At 42.0% G+C, this 16,950-nt stretch overlaps 1 protein-coding gene and 1 long non-coding RNA gene across 5 annotated transcripts; one reads left to right on the top strand and one right to left on the bottom strand.

Annotated features, from left to right (window-relative positions):
• The first annotated feature begins 363 nt into the window (after positions 1 to 363).
• On the top strand, positions 364 to 15,912 carry JHY (junctional cadherin complex regulator). Of its 4 annotated transcripts, none has more exons than XM_088177753.1 (9): positions 364 to 429; positions 1,693 to 2,101; positions 4,134 to 4,608; positions 8,492 to 8,602; positions 10,873 to 11,138; positions 11,942 to 12,200; positions 13,982 to 14,062; positions 14,679 to 14,801; positions 15,532 to 15,912. In XM_088177753.1, the coding sequence occupies exons 2-9, from the start codon at positions 1,725 to 1,727 to the stop codon at positions 15,727 to 15,729; spliced, it is 1,890 nt and encodes a 629-aa protein (XP_088033879.1). In that variant the 5' UTR covers positions 364 to 429; positions 1,693 to 1,724; the 3' UTR covers positions 15,730 to 15,912. The 4 variants fall into 4 exon arrangements, with proteins under 4 accessions (XP_088033879.1, XP_088033877.1, XP_088033880.1 ...); XM_088177751.1 differs by having other exon boundaries at positions 10,588 to 11,138; XM_088177754.1 differs by lacking the exon at positions 8,492 to 8,602.
• Positions 2,338 to 3,299, bottom strand: LOC148221352 (uncharacterized). Its single transcript, XR_015808147.1, has 2 exons — positions 2,933 to 3,299; positions 2,338 to 2,826 (listed from the first exon to the last, which is right to left on the bottom strand). It is a non-coding gene; the product is annotated as an uncharacterized LOC148221352 (long non-coding RNA).
• Positions 15,913 to 16,950: the final 1,038 nt, after the last annotated feature.

The following is a 16,950-nucleotide window of genomic DNA, read 5'->3' as shown; positions in this document are numbered from 1 at the left end:
CTGTCTATTTTGCACCGAGAAACCCAGAACCAGACACTGTAAATCTCATTAATCTCATTACATAAAACTAATTTGAGACTATTATTTCTCACTGGAAGTAGGGAGAAATCATGGAAACTGCGGTTTGAATACCAAATGAGATAGGAGACCATGCGTATTCCGCTTTCAGATGGAAACAATTCCATATTTCAATGGAAACAATTCCATATTTCAATGGCAATAATTCCATATTTCAATGGCAATAATTCCAGTTTTCAGCGGAAAGCGGCTGCGCCCGGGCGCTACCACAGTGCCAGCGGCAGGGGAGGAACCGCGCTCCCCCCCCCGGCCCCGCGCCTGGTGGGTGCGGCCGGCGTCCTCCGCGGTTACCGTGGCAACGGAGCGGGGACACGGGAATGGGCCCGGAACGGGAATGGGCCGGGACAGCGGGTGAGGGACACGGGAATGGGACACGGGACACGGGAATGGGACACGGGAATGGGACACGGGACCGGGACACGGGACACGGGACAGGGACACGGGACAAGGGAATAGGACACAGGACACGGGAATGGGACACGGGAATGGGACACGGGACAGGGACACGGGACAAGGGAATAGGACACAGGACACGGGAATGGGACGGGAGAGCGGATGAGAGGGACAGGGACACTGGACAGGGATGGGGACTCGGAAGAGGGGACAGGGCACTAGGGAATGGGGGTCCAGGACAGGAGCTGGGACAGGGGACTGGGTGAGGGGACAGGGAAGGTGGGATTGGGAGTGGGTGAGGACACTGGGGACAGGCGACACAGGACTGGGTGAGGGACATGGAAGAAGGGACATGGGAGAGGGGACTGGGGGTGAGAGGAGGCAGGGACAGGGGGCTGGGGACAGGGGACACCTCGGGGGGACACAGTGGATTTCCTCGGGGGGCTGAGGTCCCGCTCCAGGCCAGGAGATCCCAGCTTCCCTGCCCATGGCAGACCCTGCTCCCAGCGCTGCAGGGGACACTGCAGGGGACACAGGGACACACGGGACGGTCCAGGTGTCACAGCTGCCTGCAGGATGGGACCAGCAGGGCTAAAATATCCGAAATATCCGAAATATCCGAAATGATTTATCCCCAGGTGCTAAGTGCCAGTGCCTGTGGCCCTGGAGCCGTGCTGGTCCCGGGGATGTGCTGTGGCTGACACACATTTCAGCACTGAACACTCCTTTGCCTCCCTCCCACTTCAGCTTGGGAATATCTGGCAGAGCAAACGACTTCTGAGCACTTCAACCTGGAGTAAAGAAACTCTCATGCTAATTTAGAAGGAGCTCCAGTTCTCACTGTGTTCCCTGTCCCACCTTCCTGCTGATTTTACATGTCCAGAGGGTATAAAGTTGCACGAAGAGAACAAACAAAATCTATTTTGGCTCTCAGAAGTTAACAGATAACATCGTGTTGCTTTGTCTCAGCTTCATTTCCTTTGTCACATGCTGGTTTTGCATTATTTATTACCACAAATAGTGGAGATTTCATAGCAGTAAATCCTGTATTTGATATGTAGAGACCTTGACATTATTGCTTAAAGGAAAATCAGTGGGAGAGATGAGAATAGAGAATTGTTTGAACAATAGAAGGTCAGATTCTGAGCCTAATGGTGGCACCCAAAATGCAGCTTTTAATTATTATTATAAGTTTTATGTTTATGTGTTCTCCAAATACAGGGCTGGTGTGAACCATCAGTGCAAAACACGGGATGAATTCTTCAAACATGAAATACATCCCACTCCCTTCCCCACACACTCACAGCATGAACAACATCCACGTCCCTCCAAAAATCCTCGTGCCACCCGTTTTCCAACCTGCCAGCTGGGAAAGGGAAAGGAGCTCTTCCTCCAGCCTGGAGGATTCCCAGGAATCCAACCCTGAGAGCCTGGAAAAGGAGAGGCAGTACCAGCTGGAACTGCAGCAGAGGATCCTGGAAAATCAAGAGATGATGGGGCAGGATCCTGGGGACACCCTGGAGGATGACAGCTTGGAAGAGGACAGCTTGGAGGAGATGAGTTCTGAAGAGGAAGCAGCTGAGTATGACCCAAATAAGAAAGGAAAACCAAAGGTTTATGGCAGTGGAAGGTAAGGCAAAAAGTTCAGTGGAGTAGAATAATTCTGACATTTCCCTTCAGAAAGCGTTAACTCGGTACATAAAATAAAAATGAATATCCTGTCATATGCATGGAAGGTTTAACTCTGGATAAATTGGGAATAATTCTCGAGTTTAAAGGGATTACATTAAACCCAAAGTAATAACAATGTGCAGTTTCAATTTAATAGTCTACTTAAAATAAAATGGCAAACAAATGAAGGCTAAATGATTAATAGCATGCTTTTATTCACCTCCTCAACAAGCAAAATGGCCAGTTATTGAATATTTTATTGTGAGTGCAAATGATGTTAATTGTACTAGAAACATGCTCTAATTTTTAGTAATTTTTTTGGACTGAATACTGTGCTGAATGTGAGGCTCTTCATTAAATGGAAATTTGATTTTATTTTGTTTGAACTTAGCCCAGTAAGTACTCCAGTGCAGTCCATTAAGCAGAGCAAATATCACAGCACATACATATGAAACCCCCTCTCTACATCCATTACCAACCTGGGAATTTGAAGAGGAAATGCTGCAGCTGTTGTCTGCTCACCACACTTTTGTTGAGGAGCACAGAGTCCATCCAACCTCCCCATGGAGCTGGGGGCAGCAATAAAAGGTGCCCTTTTTGTCTGAGGATGATTAGGGATGAAGGAGCTCTTCACACTCATTTTGTCCCCGTGCAGTGACCTGGGCTGAGTCCCACAGTTGGGTTCTGTGCACACATTTCAGCACAAAGGGACTCTTTAGCATTATCCTCTGCCATTTCAATCATTGCAATTAGCTCACATATTTCTGTACTCACTTCACAACAGCCTCACCTTGTGCTGTTTACCTGCAGCCCCTGCCAGCTGGGAATAAAGATGTTTTCCCTGGTGGAAATCAGCTCCAGGAGATCGTGGCATCCATGCTCACCTGAAAAGCAAAGACAAACAGATTATTTTGTTATTAGGAACCTCTTGAAATATAGGCAGAGGCATGGAATTCGTTGAGAAAGGATGAATAAATGATTTGTGGAAATGTTAATATCATTAACTAGGCCACAGGTTGGGGAATCCAGCAGATTTATTGAAGAATTAACCAGGTTTCAATGCCTCTAAATGTCCCTCTGGCAGAGTCACCAGAGCTGTACTGCAGGTCCAGGGAAGAAAAAATTGTGTTAAAAGCTTTTTTTTCTGCCCCATTCCTTCCTCCTGCCACTGCCTGCACATCTCCTGGCAGCCTGCTTGGATGGATTTGACTCTTGCAGTTGGTTTTCCTCCCATTGGATCAGATCTTAAATCACAAATTGGATCAATTGTGGATTTTTTTTAAGGCAGAGCATCTGGCTTTGCTTTCTGACAGATGTAACTCAGAGCATTAATTTGGCCACTTGTTAAAAAATGGTCAAACAGACAGACTTTCCATTTATGTTTTTCTACTCTTATCTAATCACTGCCTGTTTTATTATAAAAAGTCATTTTAAATCTTTTCTAGAAGGAGTTTTTAAATCAAAGCATCATGATGTTTCACAGGAATGAGGAGAGAAAATAAGAACACAGAGATGGAGGCTGTTCTTGATTGGACAGTCTCAAAAGGATACTTGAAAATCTGATTTTAGCAGCAATTTCACTTTTATTTCACTCAGCAGAGCCTTTGAAGAAGGAACAACACAAACTGCCTTTTGTAGACTACATAATTTTTAAGGAGACACAGAACACTGCAATTTATCATTTCACCTTTTAACTGATTCTACTAGGATTTAAAAATTTCTATGGCAAATTTAGGATAGTGATTGTATTCCACTGTGATCTGAGTGTTGGACCAATTTATCACTCACTGATGATGAAAATTAAAAAGGAAGAGGAAGTCCTGCCTAATTTTTTTCCTAAAAATCTTTGGTAGAACTGTTCTGATCCTGATCCCATACTGAATGCACTGAAATAATTCATTTGGCCACAGCAGGACATGTTTGCACGCTGAAAATAACACAGAGTTTGTACAATTTATGCAGAAATAATTTGGTGTTTGTTTTATAATTAGGAAAATGCTGCCTGTGGACAAATATTCCAACCTGAGGTACAATCCTCATTGGAAGAGTGCAAAAAAGGGAGCAAAATTTTTGAAAGCAGAGAAAGCATCCCAAATTTCTGGAGGAAGCAGTGGGGACTTTTCAGTGGATTCATTTTATCTCCATTCTGATGACTCCTCAGAAAATAATCAAGAGGCAAAGACCCAGGATTCACTCTCAGAGTTTGATCCAGAATTATTCAGCTTTTATGAAGCAAATGTGGCCAGCAATGAATCTGTTGGGCCACAAACCAAAAGGAAGGAACTTGCAGATGGATTTCATTCCAAAAATAATCCTGGCCGTGCTTTTCCTCCTCAGAACCAACAGGATCCACCCCAGAGAGCAAAAAAAAACTTTGTGAAAAAAAATAAACAGACTTTAGGGTTACAGTCAGAGAAGAATTCCTATCTGGAGCTGCACAATAGAAAGCAAGTTCTTCAAGGGCAGGTGGGTAAATTTATAAATTCCCTAATTTCTATGGATTAGGTCTGTCTGATGTTAAACTCTCAGCTTTGCAGAGGGGAGGAGCAGATTTGAAATCCATCATGTCAGTGACAACGTTGGATTTCCAGGGAGAATCTTGTTCATTCTTCATGGAATAATTGACAAATGTGCAGTTAGTCCCCAGCCCAGTGGTGGCCACATTCCAGCTGCCTGCTCCTGGCCAGGAAAGTGTCCCAGATCTCACACTGCTTTTTAATCTTGATGTTAAAGAAATTCTATCTTCTTTCCTGCCATCTGCACTGTCCCTTATCAGTGGCTTTTTTTTATGCTGCCTCTCATTTTTTTTCTGCTTGGACAACATGAGTTTGATCATGATTCTCTCTGCTAATGCTTTATTCCAGATTTTTCTCAATGGAGCAAATGCAAAGTTGGTTCAAAGGAACCTTGAAGCCCATCCAGTGCCACCCCTGCCATGGGCAGGGACATTTCCACTGTCCCAGGTTGCTCCAAGCCCCAGTGTCCAATCTGGCCTTGGGCACTTCCAGGGATCCAGGGGCATCCACAGCTGCTCTGGGCACTGCCAGGGCCCCCCCATCCTCACAGGGAAAAATTCCTTCCCAAAATCCCATCTAACCCCCCCCTCTGGCAGTGGGAGCCATTCCCTGTGTCCTGTCTCTCCATCCCTTGTCCCCAGTCCCTCTCCAGCTCTCCTGGAGCCCCTCCAGGCCCTGCCAGGGGCTCTGAGCTGTCCCTGGATCCTTCTCCTGTCCAGGTGAGCACCCCCAGGTGTCCCAGCCTGGCTCCAGGGGGGCTCCAGCCCTGCAGCAGCTCCGTGGTTTCCTCTGGGCTGTGCTTGGCCTTGAACTCCATGAGATTTCCACAGGTGATGTCCCAAACCTGTCAGGATCCCAGCCCAAATCTGATGCTGGACATCAGCACTTGTGTCTGGAATTCCTGACTGAGTGCACACTCTGAGCCAAGGTTCGAGTGGAAATGTAATTACAGTTCCTAATGAACCATTAGAAACGAATTTATTGCTTTTCCTTGCTACTTATTATGCATAATAGGAAAAGGGGGGGGGGGGCGGGGGTCACTGAATCACTCCACACAGAAAATTCTTACCTTGGAAAGCTCCTGGGACGTTTTGCTTCAAGTGACACCTCTGCCAAGGCTAATGAAGAGTTGACACAACATTAGAGGGAATTTGCTGACTTCATTCCAGTGGCAGGAATGATGGACAGGATTTTTATTTTTTTTTCTACTAGAGCTATTAAGAGCACTTGTTTTTTTCAGTTCTAATTTAGATGATGGTAAAAATAATGAGTGTAGATGGATGCTAATTAGAGCTATGTTGATATGATTATGTTTGCTATTCAGGGAATTCTGGAAATCTTTCCTGTCTAAGTGTTGGAGCTGGGATTGGGAATTCATTGTGCAGACAGTGTTCAAAAATATGGAATAGGCAAAGAAATCTGTTAAAATCAGGGTTATGAGATAAGATTCTCTTGCTGAAGTGGCCGTGGGGACAGCAGAGAGGTGACACAGCAGGCAGAGGGTGTGCAGGAAAGTGTGTTCCTGACCTGGACCACTGAATACAGCTTCAACCACTTGTTGTCCAGGGAACTTGTGGACTTCTCATCCCTGGAAGTGTTCCAGGACAACCTGGGATGGTGGAAGGTGTCCCTGCCCATGGCAGGGATGAGTTTAAGGTCCCTTCCACCCAAGCATTCCAGAATTCTGTGATTCCATGAGCAGCATCACCAGCTGCTGTCACCTCTGGGTCTGCTGCAGGGCAGGCAGAAGTGACTGATTAATTTGCTGTTAATTTACAGTTAATTTATTGATTCCTAACCAAGGTATCCATGGCTCAGTCGTGTTGGAAAGGGTGAAAAAACTCCTGAGGGGAGAATTGTGGTGATCCAGGAGCCAACTCTGGTCACCTCACCTGGAAAAACTCGATCCACCAAGTATGTGAAGAAACAAATGAGCCCCATGTCACCAATCAAACTGTGCTCTGCTAAACTGATTATTCTGAGCTTTGCAGGGGGTTGAAGCTGAATTTATTGATCAGATCACTGCCAGGGGTTGTGGTAATGAAACAGTGTTTGCTTTGAGGGCAGGACTTCGTGCACAGCTGACATAACACGAGTTAAAATATTTCCAGCCTTGTTCTGCAAGATTTAGATTTACAGATTACAGATTTTTCCCTGTGCTGGAGGTACCAAAACCCACCATAAACCCTGATGCTGATCTGTATATTTACTAATTTATATCGCATTTTATACAGCAGCAAGTTCTTTGCAGTGTTGCCTGATTCTCAAAGACCCCCACGATGAGTTTCTTTGAGAGACAGAGACGCACAAGAAGGAGAAGCATGGCCCAATCCAGCTCAGCTGTGCTCAATCCGAGTTGCTTTCCTACCTCCAAGCCCCTTACTTCAAAGCCAGGAACATAATGTACAATTTTTTAATGGCTCTAGAGCAAGGCACTCAGGCTCTCTGTGCACTGAGCCTTCCCTCGGTGTAAACACCTAATCAAGATTGCCTGTGCTTCAACAATAGCAGCCAAATGCAATTCGAGAACCACAAGCCTTTGAAGTCCTCCCTGCAAAGGCTGGTTTGCCAGTCTGGGATAATGACATGCCATGATTGCTGCCTTTGTTGTATCTTTTCAGTGGAGAAGCAATTATGGGCCTCAATTTAACAGAATAGGCATTACACAGCTTATGATTCTCAAAATGCAATTTCATTTGATCATTTTCTCAATTTGATTGGTATTAATAGAATGGTTCACAAAAAAAAAAAAAAAAAAAAAAAAAAAATTGCTGGCAGAGGTTGTGTCCTGTTCCTCTTTCAAAGAGATAATGTAGAAGTATGTTTTACCTGCCCAGCACTCCATCAATGCACTCAGTCACTTGGTTCCACCAAAAACATCTTATTCACTGCAAAGCTGTGTCTGTCCACAGCTCAGGAAAACCTCTGTGGTATTTTTTTTTTTTTTTCTCATTTTCTGGTGAATTTTTTTCCAGGGATTTATGTTGAATTTGGAGCCATGAGATCACTCATAAACTCAGCAATAAACCTTTTCTTAGCTGCCCTAATCTCTTACCCCCAAAGTGAGAGGCTCAGCTTCCCACATTTTCTTCCCACTCATGATTGTCAGTTGATAATTCTCTTGGTCATAAATATCTTCTCATTGCTGGTTCTCCTGTGGCACCACTCTGCATTGGAGCAGAGATTCCTGGCACAGTGACACTGCCCAACACACTTCAGCAACTAAAACACTCAGCAGGATAATTTGGGACAAAAAATAGAAATTAAAAAAAAAAAAGTTAAAAATTGGATTTGCTGCAGTTTTGTAGATTAAAAAAAAAAAGTTTATTTCAAGAAAAAATGGAATTATTGCTGTATTTCCACTTGGCTTTGTGCACTGTATTCCACACTTTATTTCTGCAGCTCCTCCTGTGCTTTTCACCCCCATTATTGTATTTTGCCAGCTTTTCCTGCAAGGCTCTCTTGCTGAGGCTGGGATGTGTGTGATTGCCTGGCCAGGGATGGTTTCTGCTTGTTTTTCTGTTATTAGGTGCATCCAGTGGCTCTCATGGAAATGGAGGAGCCCAGACATTTGAGAGTTTCTGTGTTGCACACTTCCTGCAATTTTCCTTTTCTTTTATTCCTCTTAAAAGTAGAAGGAATCTTCCTTCCCATTAATTGGGTTTTGCTTCTTTTTCTCCTTTAACCATTTCTCTCCTTGTCATCCATTCCATAATGCCAAACTTGAGCATTTTAATTTTAATAGGCCACAAATTATTTCTCATTATTTTCCCAAGAATTTTAAAATCCATTCACCTGATTGCTGTGACCATGAACATTGCTGGTTTTTTTAGGTCATAGATCCTACACCAGTTGATGAAGAATCACTCCAGAGTGTCCCAGCATTCCAAACTGGGAAAATGAAGCCTGAAGACAAATGGTGCCCAAAAGGACAGCAGCTCAAGGTTCCTTTTGGAGAGAATTTAATAATTGAAATTCAATCGAGTTTCATAGTTGGAATATGTCTATAAAAGCCATGAATTGGAATGTTTAAAGCTGTCATCTTGTTGCTTTTAAAGTAACTATTACTGACAAGAAATCCTTAAATAGATCAATAGATAACTGCTGTAATTTAATGTATGTGTGCTTTAGGTACTAAATTAATTGAAAGCAAAATGCCAAGAAATTCTGAGCTCACAGAATCTATTATTGGCTATTTAGGAGATGATTTGGCTGATAATTTAAAATTACAAACTAGTACATGTTTGGTGTTTGGGAGAATTCTGAGCCAGAACTTCACCATTTCTGCCTGATTTGTCCCCTAAAATTAAAAAAGAGTTAATTAATTACCATAAACCAGAAAAAGTGCCAAGTAGAAGTTGCACTCACTTCCTCCACACTCCTAAATCTGTAAATCTGATTTGTGCTGGCCTTTAAACCAATGTTCAGTCTTTGGGGCAATAAAGGATCCAGGTTATCAACACTGATAAAAAAAATAAGGATTATTATTGACAATCCCAGTTAGTCTCTGTGCACTACAAATATTAAACAGGAACTGTTTAAATTCTTGAATTTAAAGATTGGGAGCTGCACTGCTGTAAAATACAAACAGGATTTTATGCTGCTGTTCATTGGGAGAGATTTGCTTTCTCCGTGGAATTTCAGAATGAAGTATTCATTTATTTATTTAATTGGGAAAACATTTTCATGCCAGAATTCTGCCAGAATTATTCTCTATTTAGGAGATTATTTGGTTGGTAATCAAAAATTATGAACTGGTACTTGGTGGTGTTTGATGGTTTGGGAGGATTCTTGGAGGTTGCATTGTCTGGTTTATGGCAATTAATTAATGCATCCTCCTTTAATTTTAGGGGACAAATCAGGCAGAAATGGTGAAGGTCTGCCTCAGAATCCTCCCAAACCATCCAACACCACCACGTACCAGTTCACAATTTTGGTTCACAACCAAACAATCTCCTAAACAGAGAATAATTCTGGCAGCATCCAAACTGGGAGCAGACCAAAACAGATAATTCCCCATTGTGCCAGGACATGAAACTCCAGGAGCCAGGATTCCCAGGGCTAAAGCTTTTCCCAAAACCTCCTGCAATTGTTTGCATTTCCCACCTCCACTAATGAGATATTTGAGTGCATTTGCCACGTGCTGACTGCAGGGGCTGCTCACAAAAGAACCCCGGAGAGGCAGGAGGGTGAGGTGGAGAATTTCAGCCCTTGCAGAGATTTAATGGGCAGAGAATGGATTTGGGAAGGAAATCCGAGTCTTTCCTCCAAGGGGGCAGCACGTGATGCTGTAATTGGGAGGTGACAGATTTTGTGGCAGTTTGGCTCTAGCAGTCCTGGGGTGTTTGAATTCTCCAGTTCTGGGTTGTGTTTTGCAGGGAGGAGTGCTTGGTTTAGAAATAAGATTATTTCTATAATTGGCATCAGGCTGTTCTACCGTGGGCCAGTCTAATTGTGTGTACAAAGCCATTTTCTCCTGAAATTTGGCACATAAAAAGCAAGAGCTGATTTGATTTTTGGAGCTTTTTTTTTTTCAGGTGGTTGACTGAGGTATCACTTATCCACAGGGTTACATCTTAAGGGCACCATTTTTGAAACCTCATGCAGATAAAACTCCCTCAATCCACATTTACCACATCTGGTTTGCATCTGCAAGGACCTGATTTTATAGTCCAGTGCTGCAGGATCTGTCCCAGGCCATTAAGCAAAATTTTGATGCAGAATTATTCATTGTCCAACACTGAATAACATCTCTGCTCCTGTTCTGGACTGAGGGTTCCTCCATATTTGAATTTTGGCTTAAATCCAGCCATGAGCAGAGTTAGATCCAAGCAGCACAAAGGGATTTTGATATGAGTGATGAAACTTCTAAATAAATATCGAAAATATCCACCATGAAATTCACCCAGCTGGTGGTAACTTGTTTCAGGAGCAGCACAAGTTCTTCCAGAGAAATAAAACACAGACTTTGAGTGGAAGAGTTCTCCCAAGGAATGATGGCCAAGAACCCCCAGGAAAAGCAGCAGAAGCAAAATCTTGGCACAGGAGTCACCAGAAAATCCCAGGATTTCAGGCTGCTCCCACTCCCAGCCCAGCACTGCAGGAATATCTGAATCCAAATTCTTCTTCAGCAGAAAAATCCCAAAGGGGCTTAAATACTTTCCCAAATTCACTCCTTACCTCACCTACCTCTCACTTTCTCCCAATATTCCAGAATTTTTACCCAGCAGAGGTTTTAAATCCAGAGGATCCCAGTAATGAGAAGAAGAAATTCCAGCCTGACTCTCCAAGTGGAATTCCACATCAACCCCCAGCCAATGGCATCCCTGGGCACCATTTTTCCAGGAATAACAGCACCAGTGACCAGGCACATCCAGAACTGGGGAATATTTCATCTGATTTTAATGCAATTTTTCAAGAAAGGGTGAAGGATCAAGAACCACTTCAAGATTTCAAAAATCATATTCATGAGGATAACAGGTATCAAAACACCTTGTGGTAAGGATTTAAGTGATAAAATGATATTATCATAACCCTGTGATGCCCAGAAAATAAACAAATGGATAAGAAAATGCTTCAAAGTCCAAAGTTAAAAGTTATTTTGCTACAAACCTGCCATTATCATTTACTGCTAATTGAAGATTCATTATAATTATTGATTTTTAAATATGGCATTGGAAAAGGACACTTCTGTCCTCCAGGTATGGAATATTCCACAATTGAAAATTTCCTTCTAGGAGGCTGGGAGGGAAAGTTTAAAATAGAAAATTTTGTGTATATATATATATATATATATATATATACACATATAAAAAATATAGGATCTATATTTTATAATATATATAAAATATAGGAAAGGGTGTTGTGCACAAATGAAGAGTTTGTAGCAAAATTGGCTTTGCAGGGTGGATATCCAGGGTCAGTCCTGTCCCTAAAGGGAAGAGCAGGAAAAGCCTCAATTATATAGAATTTCACCTGTCTTAATAAAAAAAAAATGAACGTTTTATTTCACATAAATAAATAATTTTATCAGTGCTCAGCAGGCCTGAGCCAAAGCCTTTCATTGGCTTCAGCTCTTTTGCATCAGGCTGAAATTTCCCCATTTGGTTTGGTTTTTTTTTTCCATTTATTTTCCATACACTTGGGTGCAAGCAAAGTCATTTATTGTGAAATCCTCATCTTCCCATTTCTCTGCTCCCATATTCCATGTTCAGATTATTAAAATTAAGATTTTTGCTCTTTCCCCCTCACTTTTTAAGGCCTTTTCCCTGTTTTGTTCACAGTTCACCAACAGCTTCTTGTAGAACCTCTCATGTTAAAGAAAAGATGAAGCAGCATCAGCCAAGAATTTCTGATTTTAGAGATGATTTTGCTGATATGTGGTTCTGGGGTTTCCTCCCACCTCCCCTGCCCCAAGTACAGAGGGGTTCACAGGGAAATTCAGGAAGAGCTGAAGGAAATCCAAGGAAAATGAGACGAAGCAGCTCAGAAGGATCTCTCCTGCAAATGGAAAAGCAAAAACAGCCCAAAGCCAGCAAGAAGGTGAGAAAATAAATGTGGGTTGGGTGGTTTAACATTTCTAAACCTCCTCTAATGTTTTTTTCTTAATAATCCAAAAGTTTTTTTTTAAAAAACTATAAATGGGGAGTGAGAAATATTTAATTATTGTAAAAGCACATGGACACACAGCAGAGCATTAAAAATCATGGAACAAAAGTACAAACAGACACTGAAATCATTTTAATCCAAAGAGCAAAGGGATCCACCTGGATCAGTGTGCTTTAGCTCCAGGAACACACAGAGCAGTGTTTGTCCTGTAATTTATCCACAGATAAAATTATTTGGGGTCAGGTTGTTGGTTTGGAGCAGCAGCAGCCTCAGATCTGAGCCCTTCATTATCCTGCTCGTGCTCATTTTATTGTCCAGCTCAAATCTCCTGCTTCCCAAAGGATTGCACCCCCCAAGACTTGGAGGGTTTGTAAAGCTAACAGCACAAACATCATCCCAAAGCTCCTGATGCTCCTTGTTAAAACCTGGATCTCTGTGATTCCTGGTGCCACCACTTAGCCCAGCTGCAGGGGGACAGCACAAAGCTGCCCATGACAAATTCAACATTTGAGAAGTTTGCTCCAAGTCTCAGGGCAGACAAACTAAGCTGGAATAATGATTTCATCCAGTTTGGCTATTGCTGCCTGAGTGCCTTTAAGAAGAATTAGGATTATGATGGTAACTGAAGGGCAGATTTCTTCCCTTTCTGTTCAAACCATTGTTGGTTTGTTGTTTTTTTTTTTTTTTATCCTGTGCTTGCAGGAGTTTTCTCACGCTCCACATGTGAGGAATGCACAGAGAATCAGGCTGGTTGTGTCTGCCAGGAAAATCCAGCTTTTCCCAATAAACAAATGCACTCGTGCTCATTGCTAGAAGTGAGAAAAACCCTGATTTTTTGGGGACACAAGGAAATTAACTCCTCACTGTACCTGTAATTAAAAATCAGTCAGTTATAGCATGTAAGAACAGGCGTGGCTGGCATAAAGAAACCTCAAATAGGAAATTTAGTGCATAGAATTAATTTCTCTGCAGTTGAGTTTAACTTGAACCTGTGTTTTGAAGAAATGCCCATTTTATTTGCATATAGAAATTGATGTTCCTGCATTACTCTGGGGTTGAAATTACCACAGAGCTGATCATAATGAGCTTCACTGACAAGTTTTTCAAACATAATTCCCTTCTAATAATAATTTAATGGCCTTGAAAGAGAATAAAAATATTATGGAGGCATTGGAATCTTTGTGTGATGTCCTGAAGTATTGGAATGGCATCACCCACCTTCACTCTGCATTTGTAAAGCCTTTGCTGTGCAGCAAAACATGAATTTTTCAGCTGCCTGTGGACAATTTTGCAGTGCAGCTTTGAGAAGCAGGAAATGTTATTCTCACTAACATCATTTGCCTGATTTTTGCCACCAAAGTCAGGTAATTTTCTCTGCTTCTCTTACAAAAAAAAAATTCTGTGGAGTCTCATTCTAATCACAGTCAAATGAATGGCTTTAAGCTGTTTCAAAATAAAGGTCATTTTTGACTGAGAAAATATCACTTTGTGATTGGGATAATTGGCAATTTCCCACCTGGTTCCAAAAGAAAATTCTGTGTCATTTGACTTTTGCCATTAACTCAGTCCTGTTGGTCACTTATTTCAAATGGGACGTGCCAGGGGTAGGACTGAGATTGCAAATTAAATCCTGAGCTTTCCACTACAAGACTTTCTTGAATTATTCTCTCTGTGAAATCCTAGCAAGGAAAATCTGTCTGCTGTTTGATTTTCAGATGTGTGGCTCCAAATTCTACATCAATCTGAATATGAAACTTGGAGGCCTTGGACCTGACTATGAAACAATCAAAGAGAAAGTGAGTAAACCAAAATTAGGCAGGGGAGAGTGGCAGAGAAATCATAATTTATGATTATCTGTGACTTTATATCCTTGGCTAGCTGGAGATCCTACAGGAAAATTCAAATAAAAGCAAAGACAGCTGTCCTGGGGATAATTTTAACCCTCTAATTTTTAAAATCCAGAAATAGGAATTAATCAGGGCTAATTGCACATGAGGAAATGACACACTCAAGTGGCTGACTTGTCATTCCCAGTGTAAAGATCCACCAAATGTTCAAAGGGGAAGTAAAAGTTGTATAAACACAAGAAAATGTCTGGCTGCACTCTGGTGAAATGGAGACAGATTGTTCAGGACATTCAGGATAAAGATGGACCTGTCACTTTTCTGCTGAGCTCCATCCTCTATTCAGTCCAGGGAAAAGCTCTTAAAAGGGAAAAGCAACTAAAAAAAAAAAAAAAAAAAAATCTGTGCCATTTATCAGGGGTTCCTGTTGTGTGCTGGGGAAGGATCAATGGCCAAGCCAGGTTGAGCAGCAGCAGAGGTGGAAATGGAAATGGAATATTGGTGGGAAAAGGTTTCATTGATGGATCCCCCGAGCCATTAAATTCCATCTCTTTTCTGCTTTTCTCAGAAAGAAAAGCTAAAGCTGCAAAAGGAATATTCCAGGCAAATTAATGAATATAACATGAAAAATATTACTGTGGTTCAGAGGCTGCCTGCAAAGGCCCAGGTGTCCTCAGTGTCCAGGCAGAAGGTAAGAGCTGGGTCCCTGCCCAGGGGATTTCTGCAGGGGGACAAGTGAGGGCTGCAGGACCAAACTCTGCAGTTCAGCATCAGAATTCCTCAGTTCCTTGCATTTATTCCCAAACATAAACCACTAAAATGCAAACCTTTATTGTTTGGATGTCCAAAAGGGGTTTGGATTCTTTTAGGAGATTTCAGCAGCAACATGAAATAATGCAACTTCCACTGGAGACAGGAGGTGTTTCCAAATCTGTGCAACAAACAGGCACCAAACCCCACCCCAGGTTAAAGCAGGGCTCTGCCAGCTCCAGAATTTCTGTGATATTCTTTCCATTCCCTCTCCAAGACAGCCTCCCACGTTCCAGGCATCATTTTGCTTTTTAATTTTGATGGTTTAAGTGCATCCTGCAGGAGAAGCTGAGCTTGTCCTGTTAACCTGCAGAGCTCCCTGCCTGAGGGAGAGAGCTTAATGAGACTGGGAGAAAATATTTATAAATTAATAGACCCGTGTTGCTCTTTCTTTTTTAAAATAAAATCAGTGTCTAAGGTGGCTTCCAGTGGTGTCAGGAAGCAAATCTTGGGTTGGGTTATGTTGCTGTCACCACTGAAGAATCTGGGATTGAATTCTGTCAGAAACAGGATCAGGAATTCAGAGATATCTTCCCCAACCCACCCAAATATTCTTGGGAACATTGGCCAGGTTTTCTGTCACTCACTCACCTCAGTTCTCCTGTTTTTAGGCTCTGGAATATGCCAAGAAGATTCCAAGACCAAAGACTTTCATTTCAAGGCCACCAGAGCAAGAGGTGAAAGAGGTTCTGCCCCGGGCTCAGACTGGAACCAGTTTACCCCAAATCCCAACCCTGGAGTCGCTGTGGAACAGGCACAAGAAGGAGAAGGAAGTTGTGGCTGCTTTCAAATCCCTTCATATCTTCTAGAAATATGGGAAATCTCAGGGATCAAGGCAAAAACGCCTGAATTGTTTTCTTTTCAGCTGTCACCATCACATCTTGACTTCCCAGTCCACTGCAATTTAAATTGGTTTAATTATTTTGAAATGTTAGAATTGGTTCTGCTTGTTCCTATTTTGTTTAATAAATTGACTGTTTGCATTTAAGGCACTTTCAATAGAGTCCTCTGTTCTTTTTCTTTGAAATTAGTGATGTGAAAATTGCATCTTTCAGACCAATCAACTCTTGGCTTGTCACAGCTGCATCACTTTTAAACATATAAACCCACAGACATGTCTACAAAACGTTAAAAATAAACTTCTGTTTCATCTGATGATCTTAACACCAGCAATATTTCTCTTTCTGAGGTGCAGAAGAAACTTTCTGGCCAGAAATAAAAGCAAAAATGATCCATTGCTACTAAAGAAGAGAACAAAAATATGCTCCAAACACAGCAGTTGGTAATGACACAATGCTAATTATTTAACTGTTACACTGTTATCTCTTAGTGAAGATTTTCCACCAAAAAAAAAATCAAAATTTTGAAGCTTTGTCTGGGACAAGAAAAAAATCCAAAGAAGTCCTGGCTGAGCATGCAGACAATCTGGGATTAGCCAGGAGCAGTTGGAAAATATATTGAGTAACTGAGGATAATTGAGAGCTGCATGGTTGAGAGGAAACAGCTTTTAACAGATTAAAGCTGTAAAAATAACAACAAACAGATGGGTTTCTTAGGATGCTTCCATTTCTTTAACTTGGTAAATTATGAATTAAGTCACCATATGAAATGTGATTAGAGCACACAGCGAGGGAATTTGGGCTAAAATCCCCTGGAAAACAGGCTGGATAAAAGGAAAAAAAAAAACAACAACCACCTTGTGATCATGTGGAATGGCTTTATCCCATTTATTGGGTCTCTTTTTTATGGAGTGATCCCAATTTAATTTTGGGAGAAGTGATCCCCACCCTACCCTTCCACTCAACCACCTTGTGTTGAAGTGGAATTGTTTTATCCCATTTATTTGGTCTCTTTTTTATGGGATGCTCCCAATTCAATTTTGGGAGAAGTGATCTTGATTCTGCCCTTCCACCCAATCACCTTGTGTTGAAGTGGAATTGTTTTATCCCATTTATTTGATCTCTTTTTCATGGAGTGATCCCAATTTAATTTTGGAAGAAGTGATCCCAATTCTGCTCTTCCTCATGGAA

The sequence above is a fragment of the Sturnus vulgaris genome, chromosome 23 (genome assembly GCF_052056855.1).
Source record: "Sturnus vulgaris isolate bStuVul1 chromosome 23, bStuVul1.hap1, whole genome shotgun sequence".
Classification (NCBI taxonomy): Eukaryota; Metazoa; Chordata; class Aves; order Passeriformes; family Sturnidae; genus Sturnus; species Sturnus vulgaris.
This window is presented reverse-complemented; position numbering and strand designations above follow the sequence as displayed.

Coding starts and splice junctions, on each gene's coding strand:
- JHY (XM_088177751.1), top strand. CDS start 1,725: ATGAATTCTTCAAACATGAAATACATCCCACTCCCTTCCCCACACACT. Junction 4,609..8,491: donor AGCAAGTTCTTCAAGGGCAG/GTGGGTAAATTT, acceptor TGGTTTTTTTAG/GTCATAGATCCTACACCAGT. Junction 12,201..13,981: donor AGCCCAAAGCCAGCAAGAAG/GTGAGAAAATAA, acceptor TTTGATTTTCAG/ATGTGTGGCTCCAAATTCTA.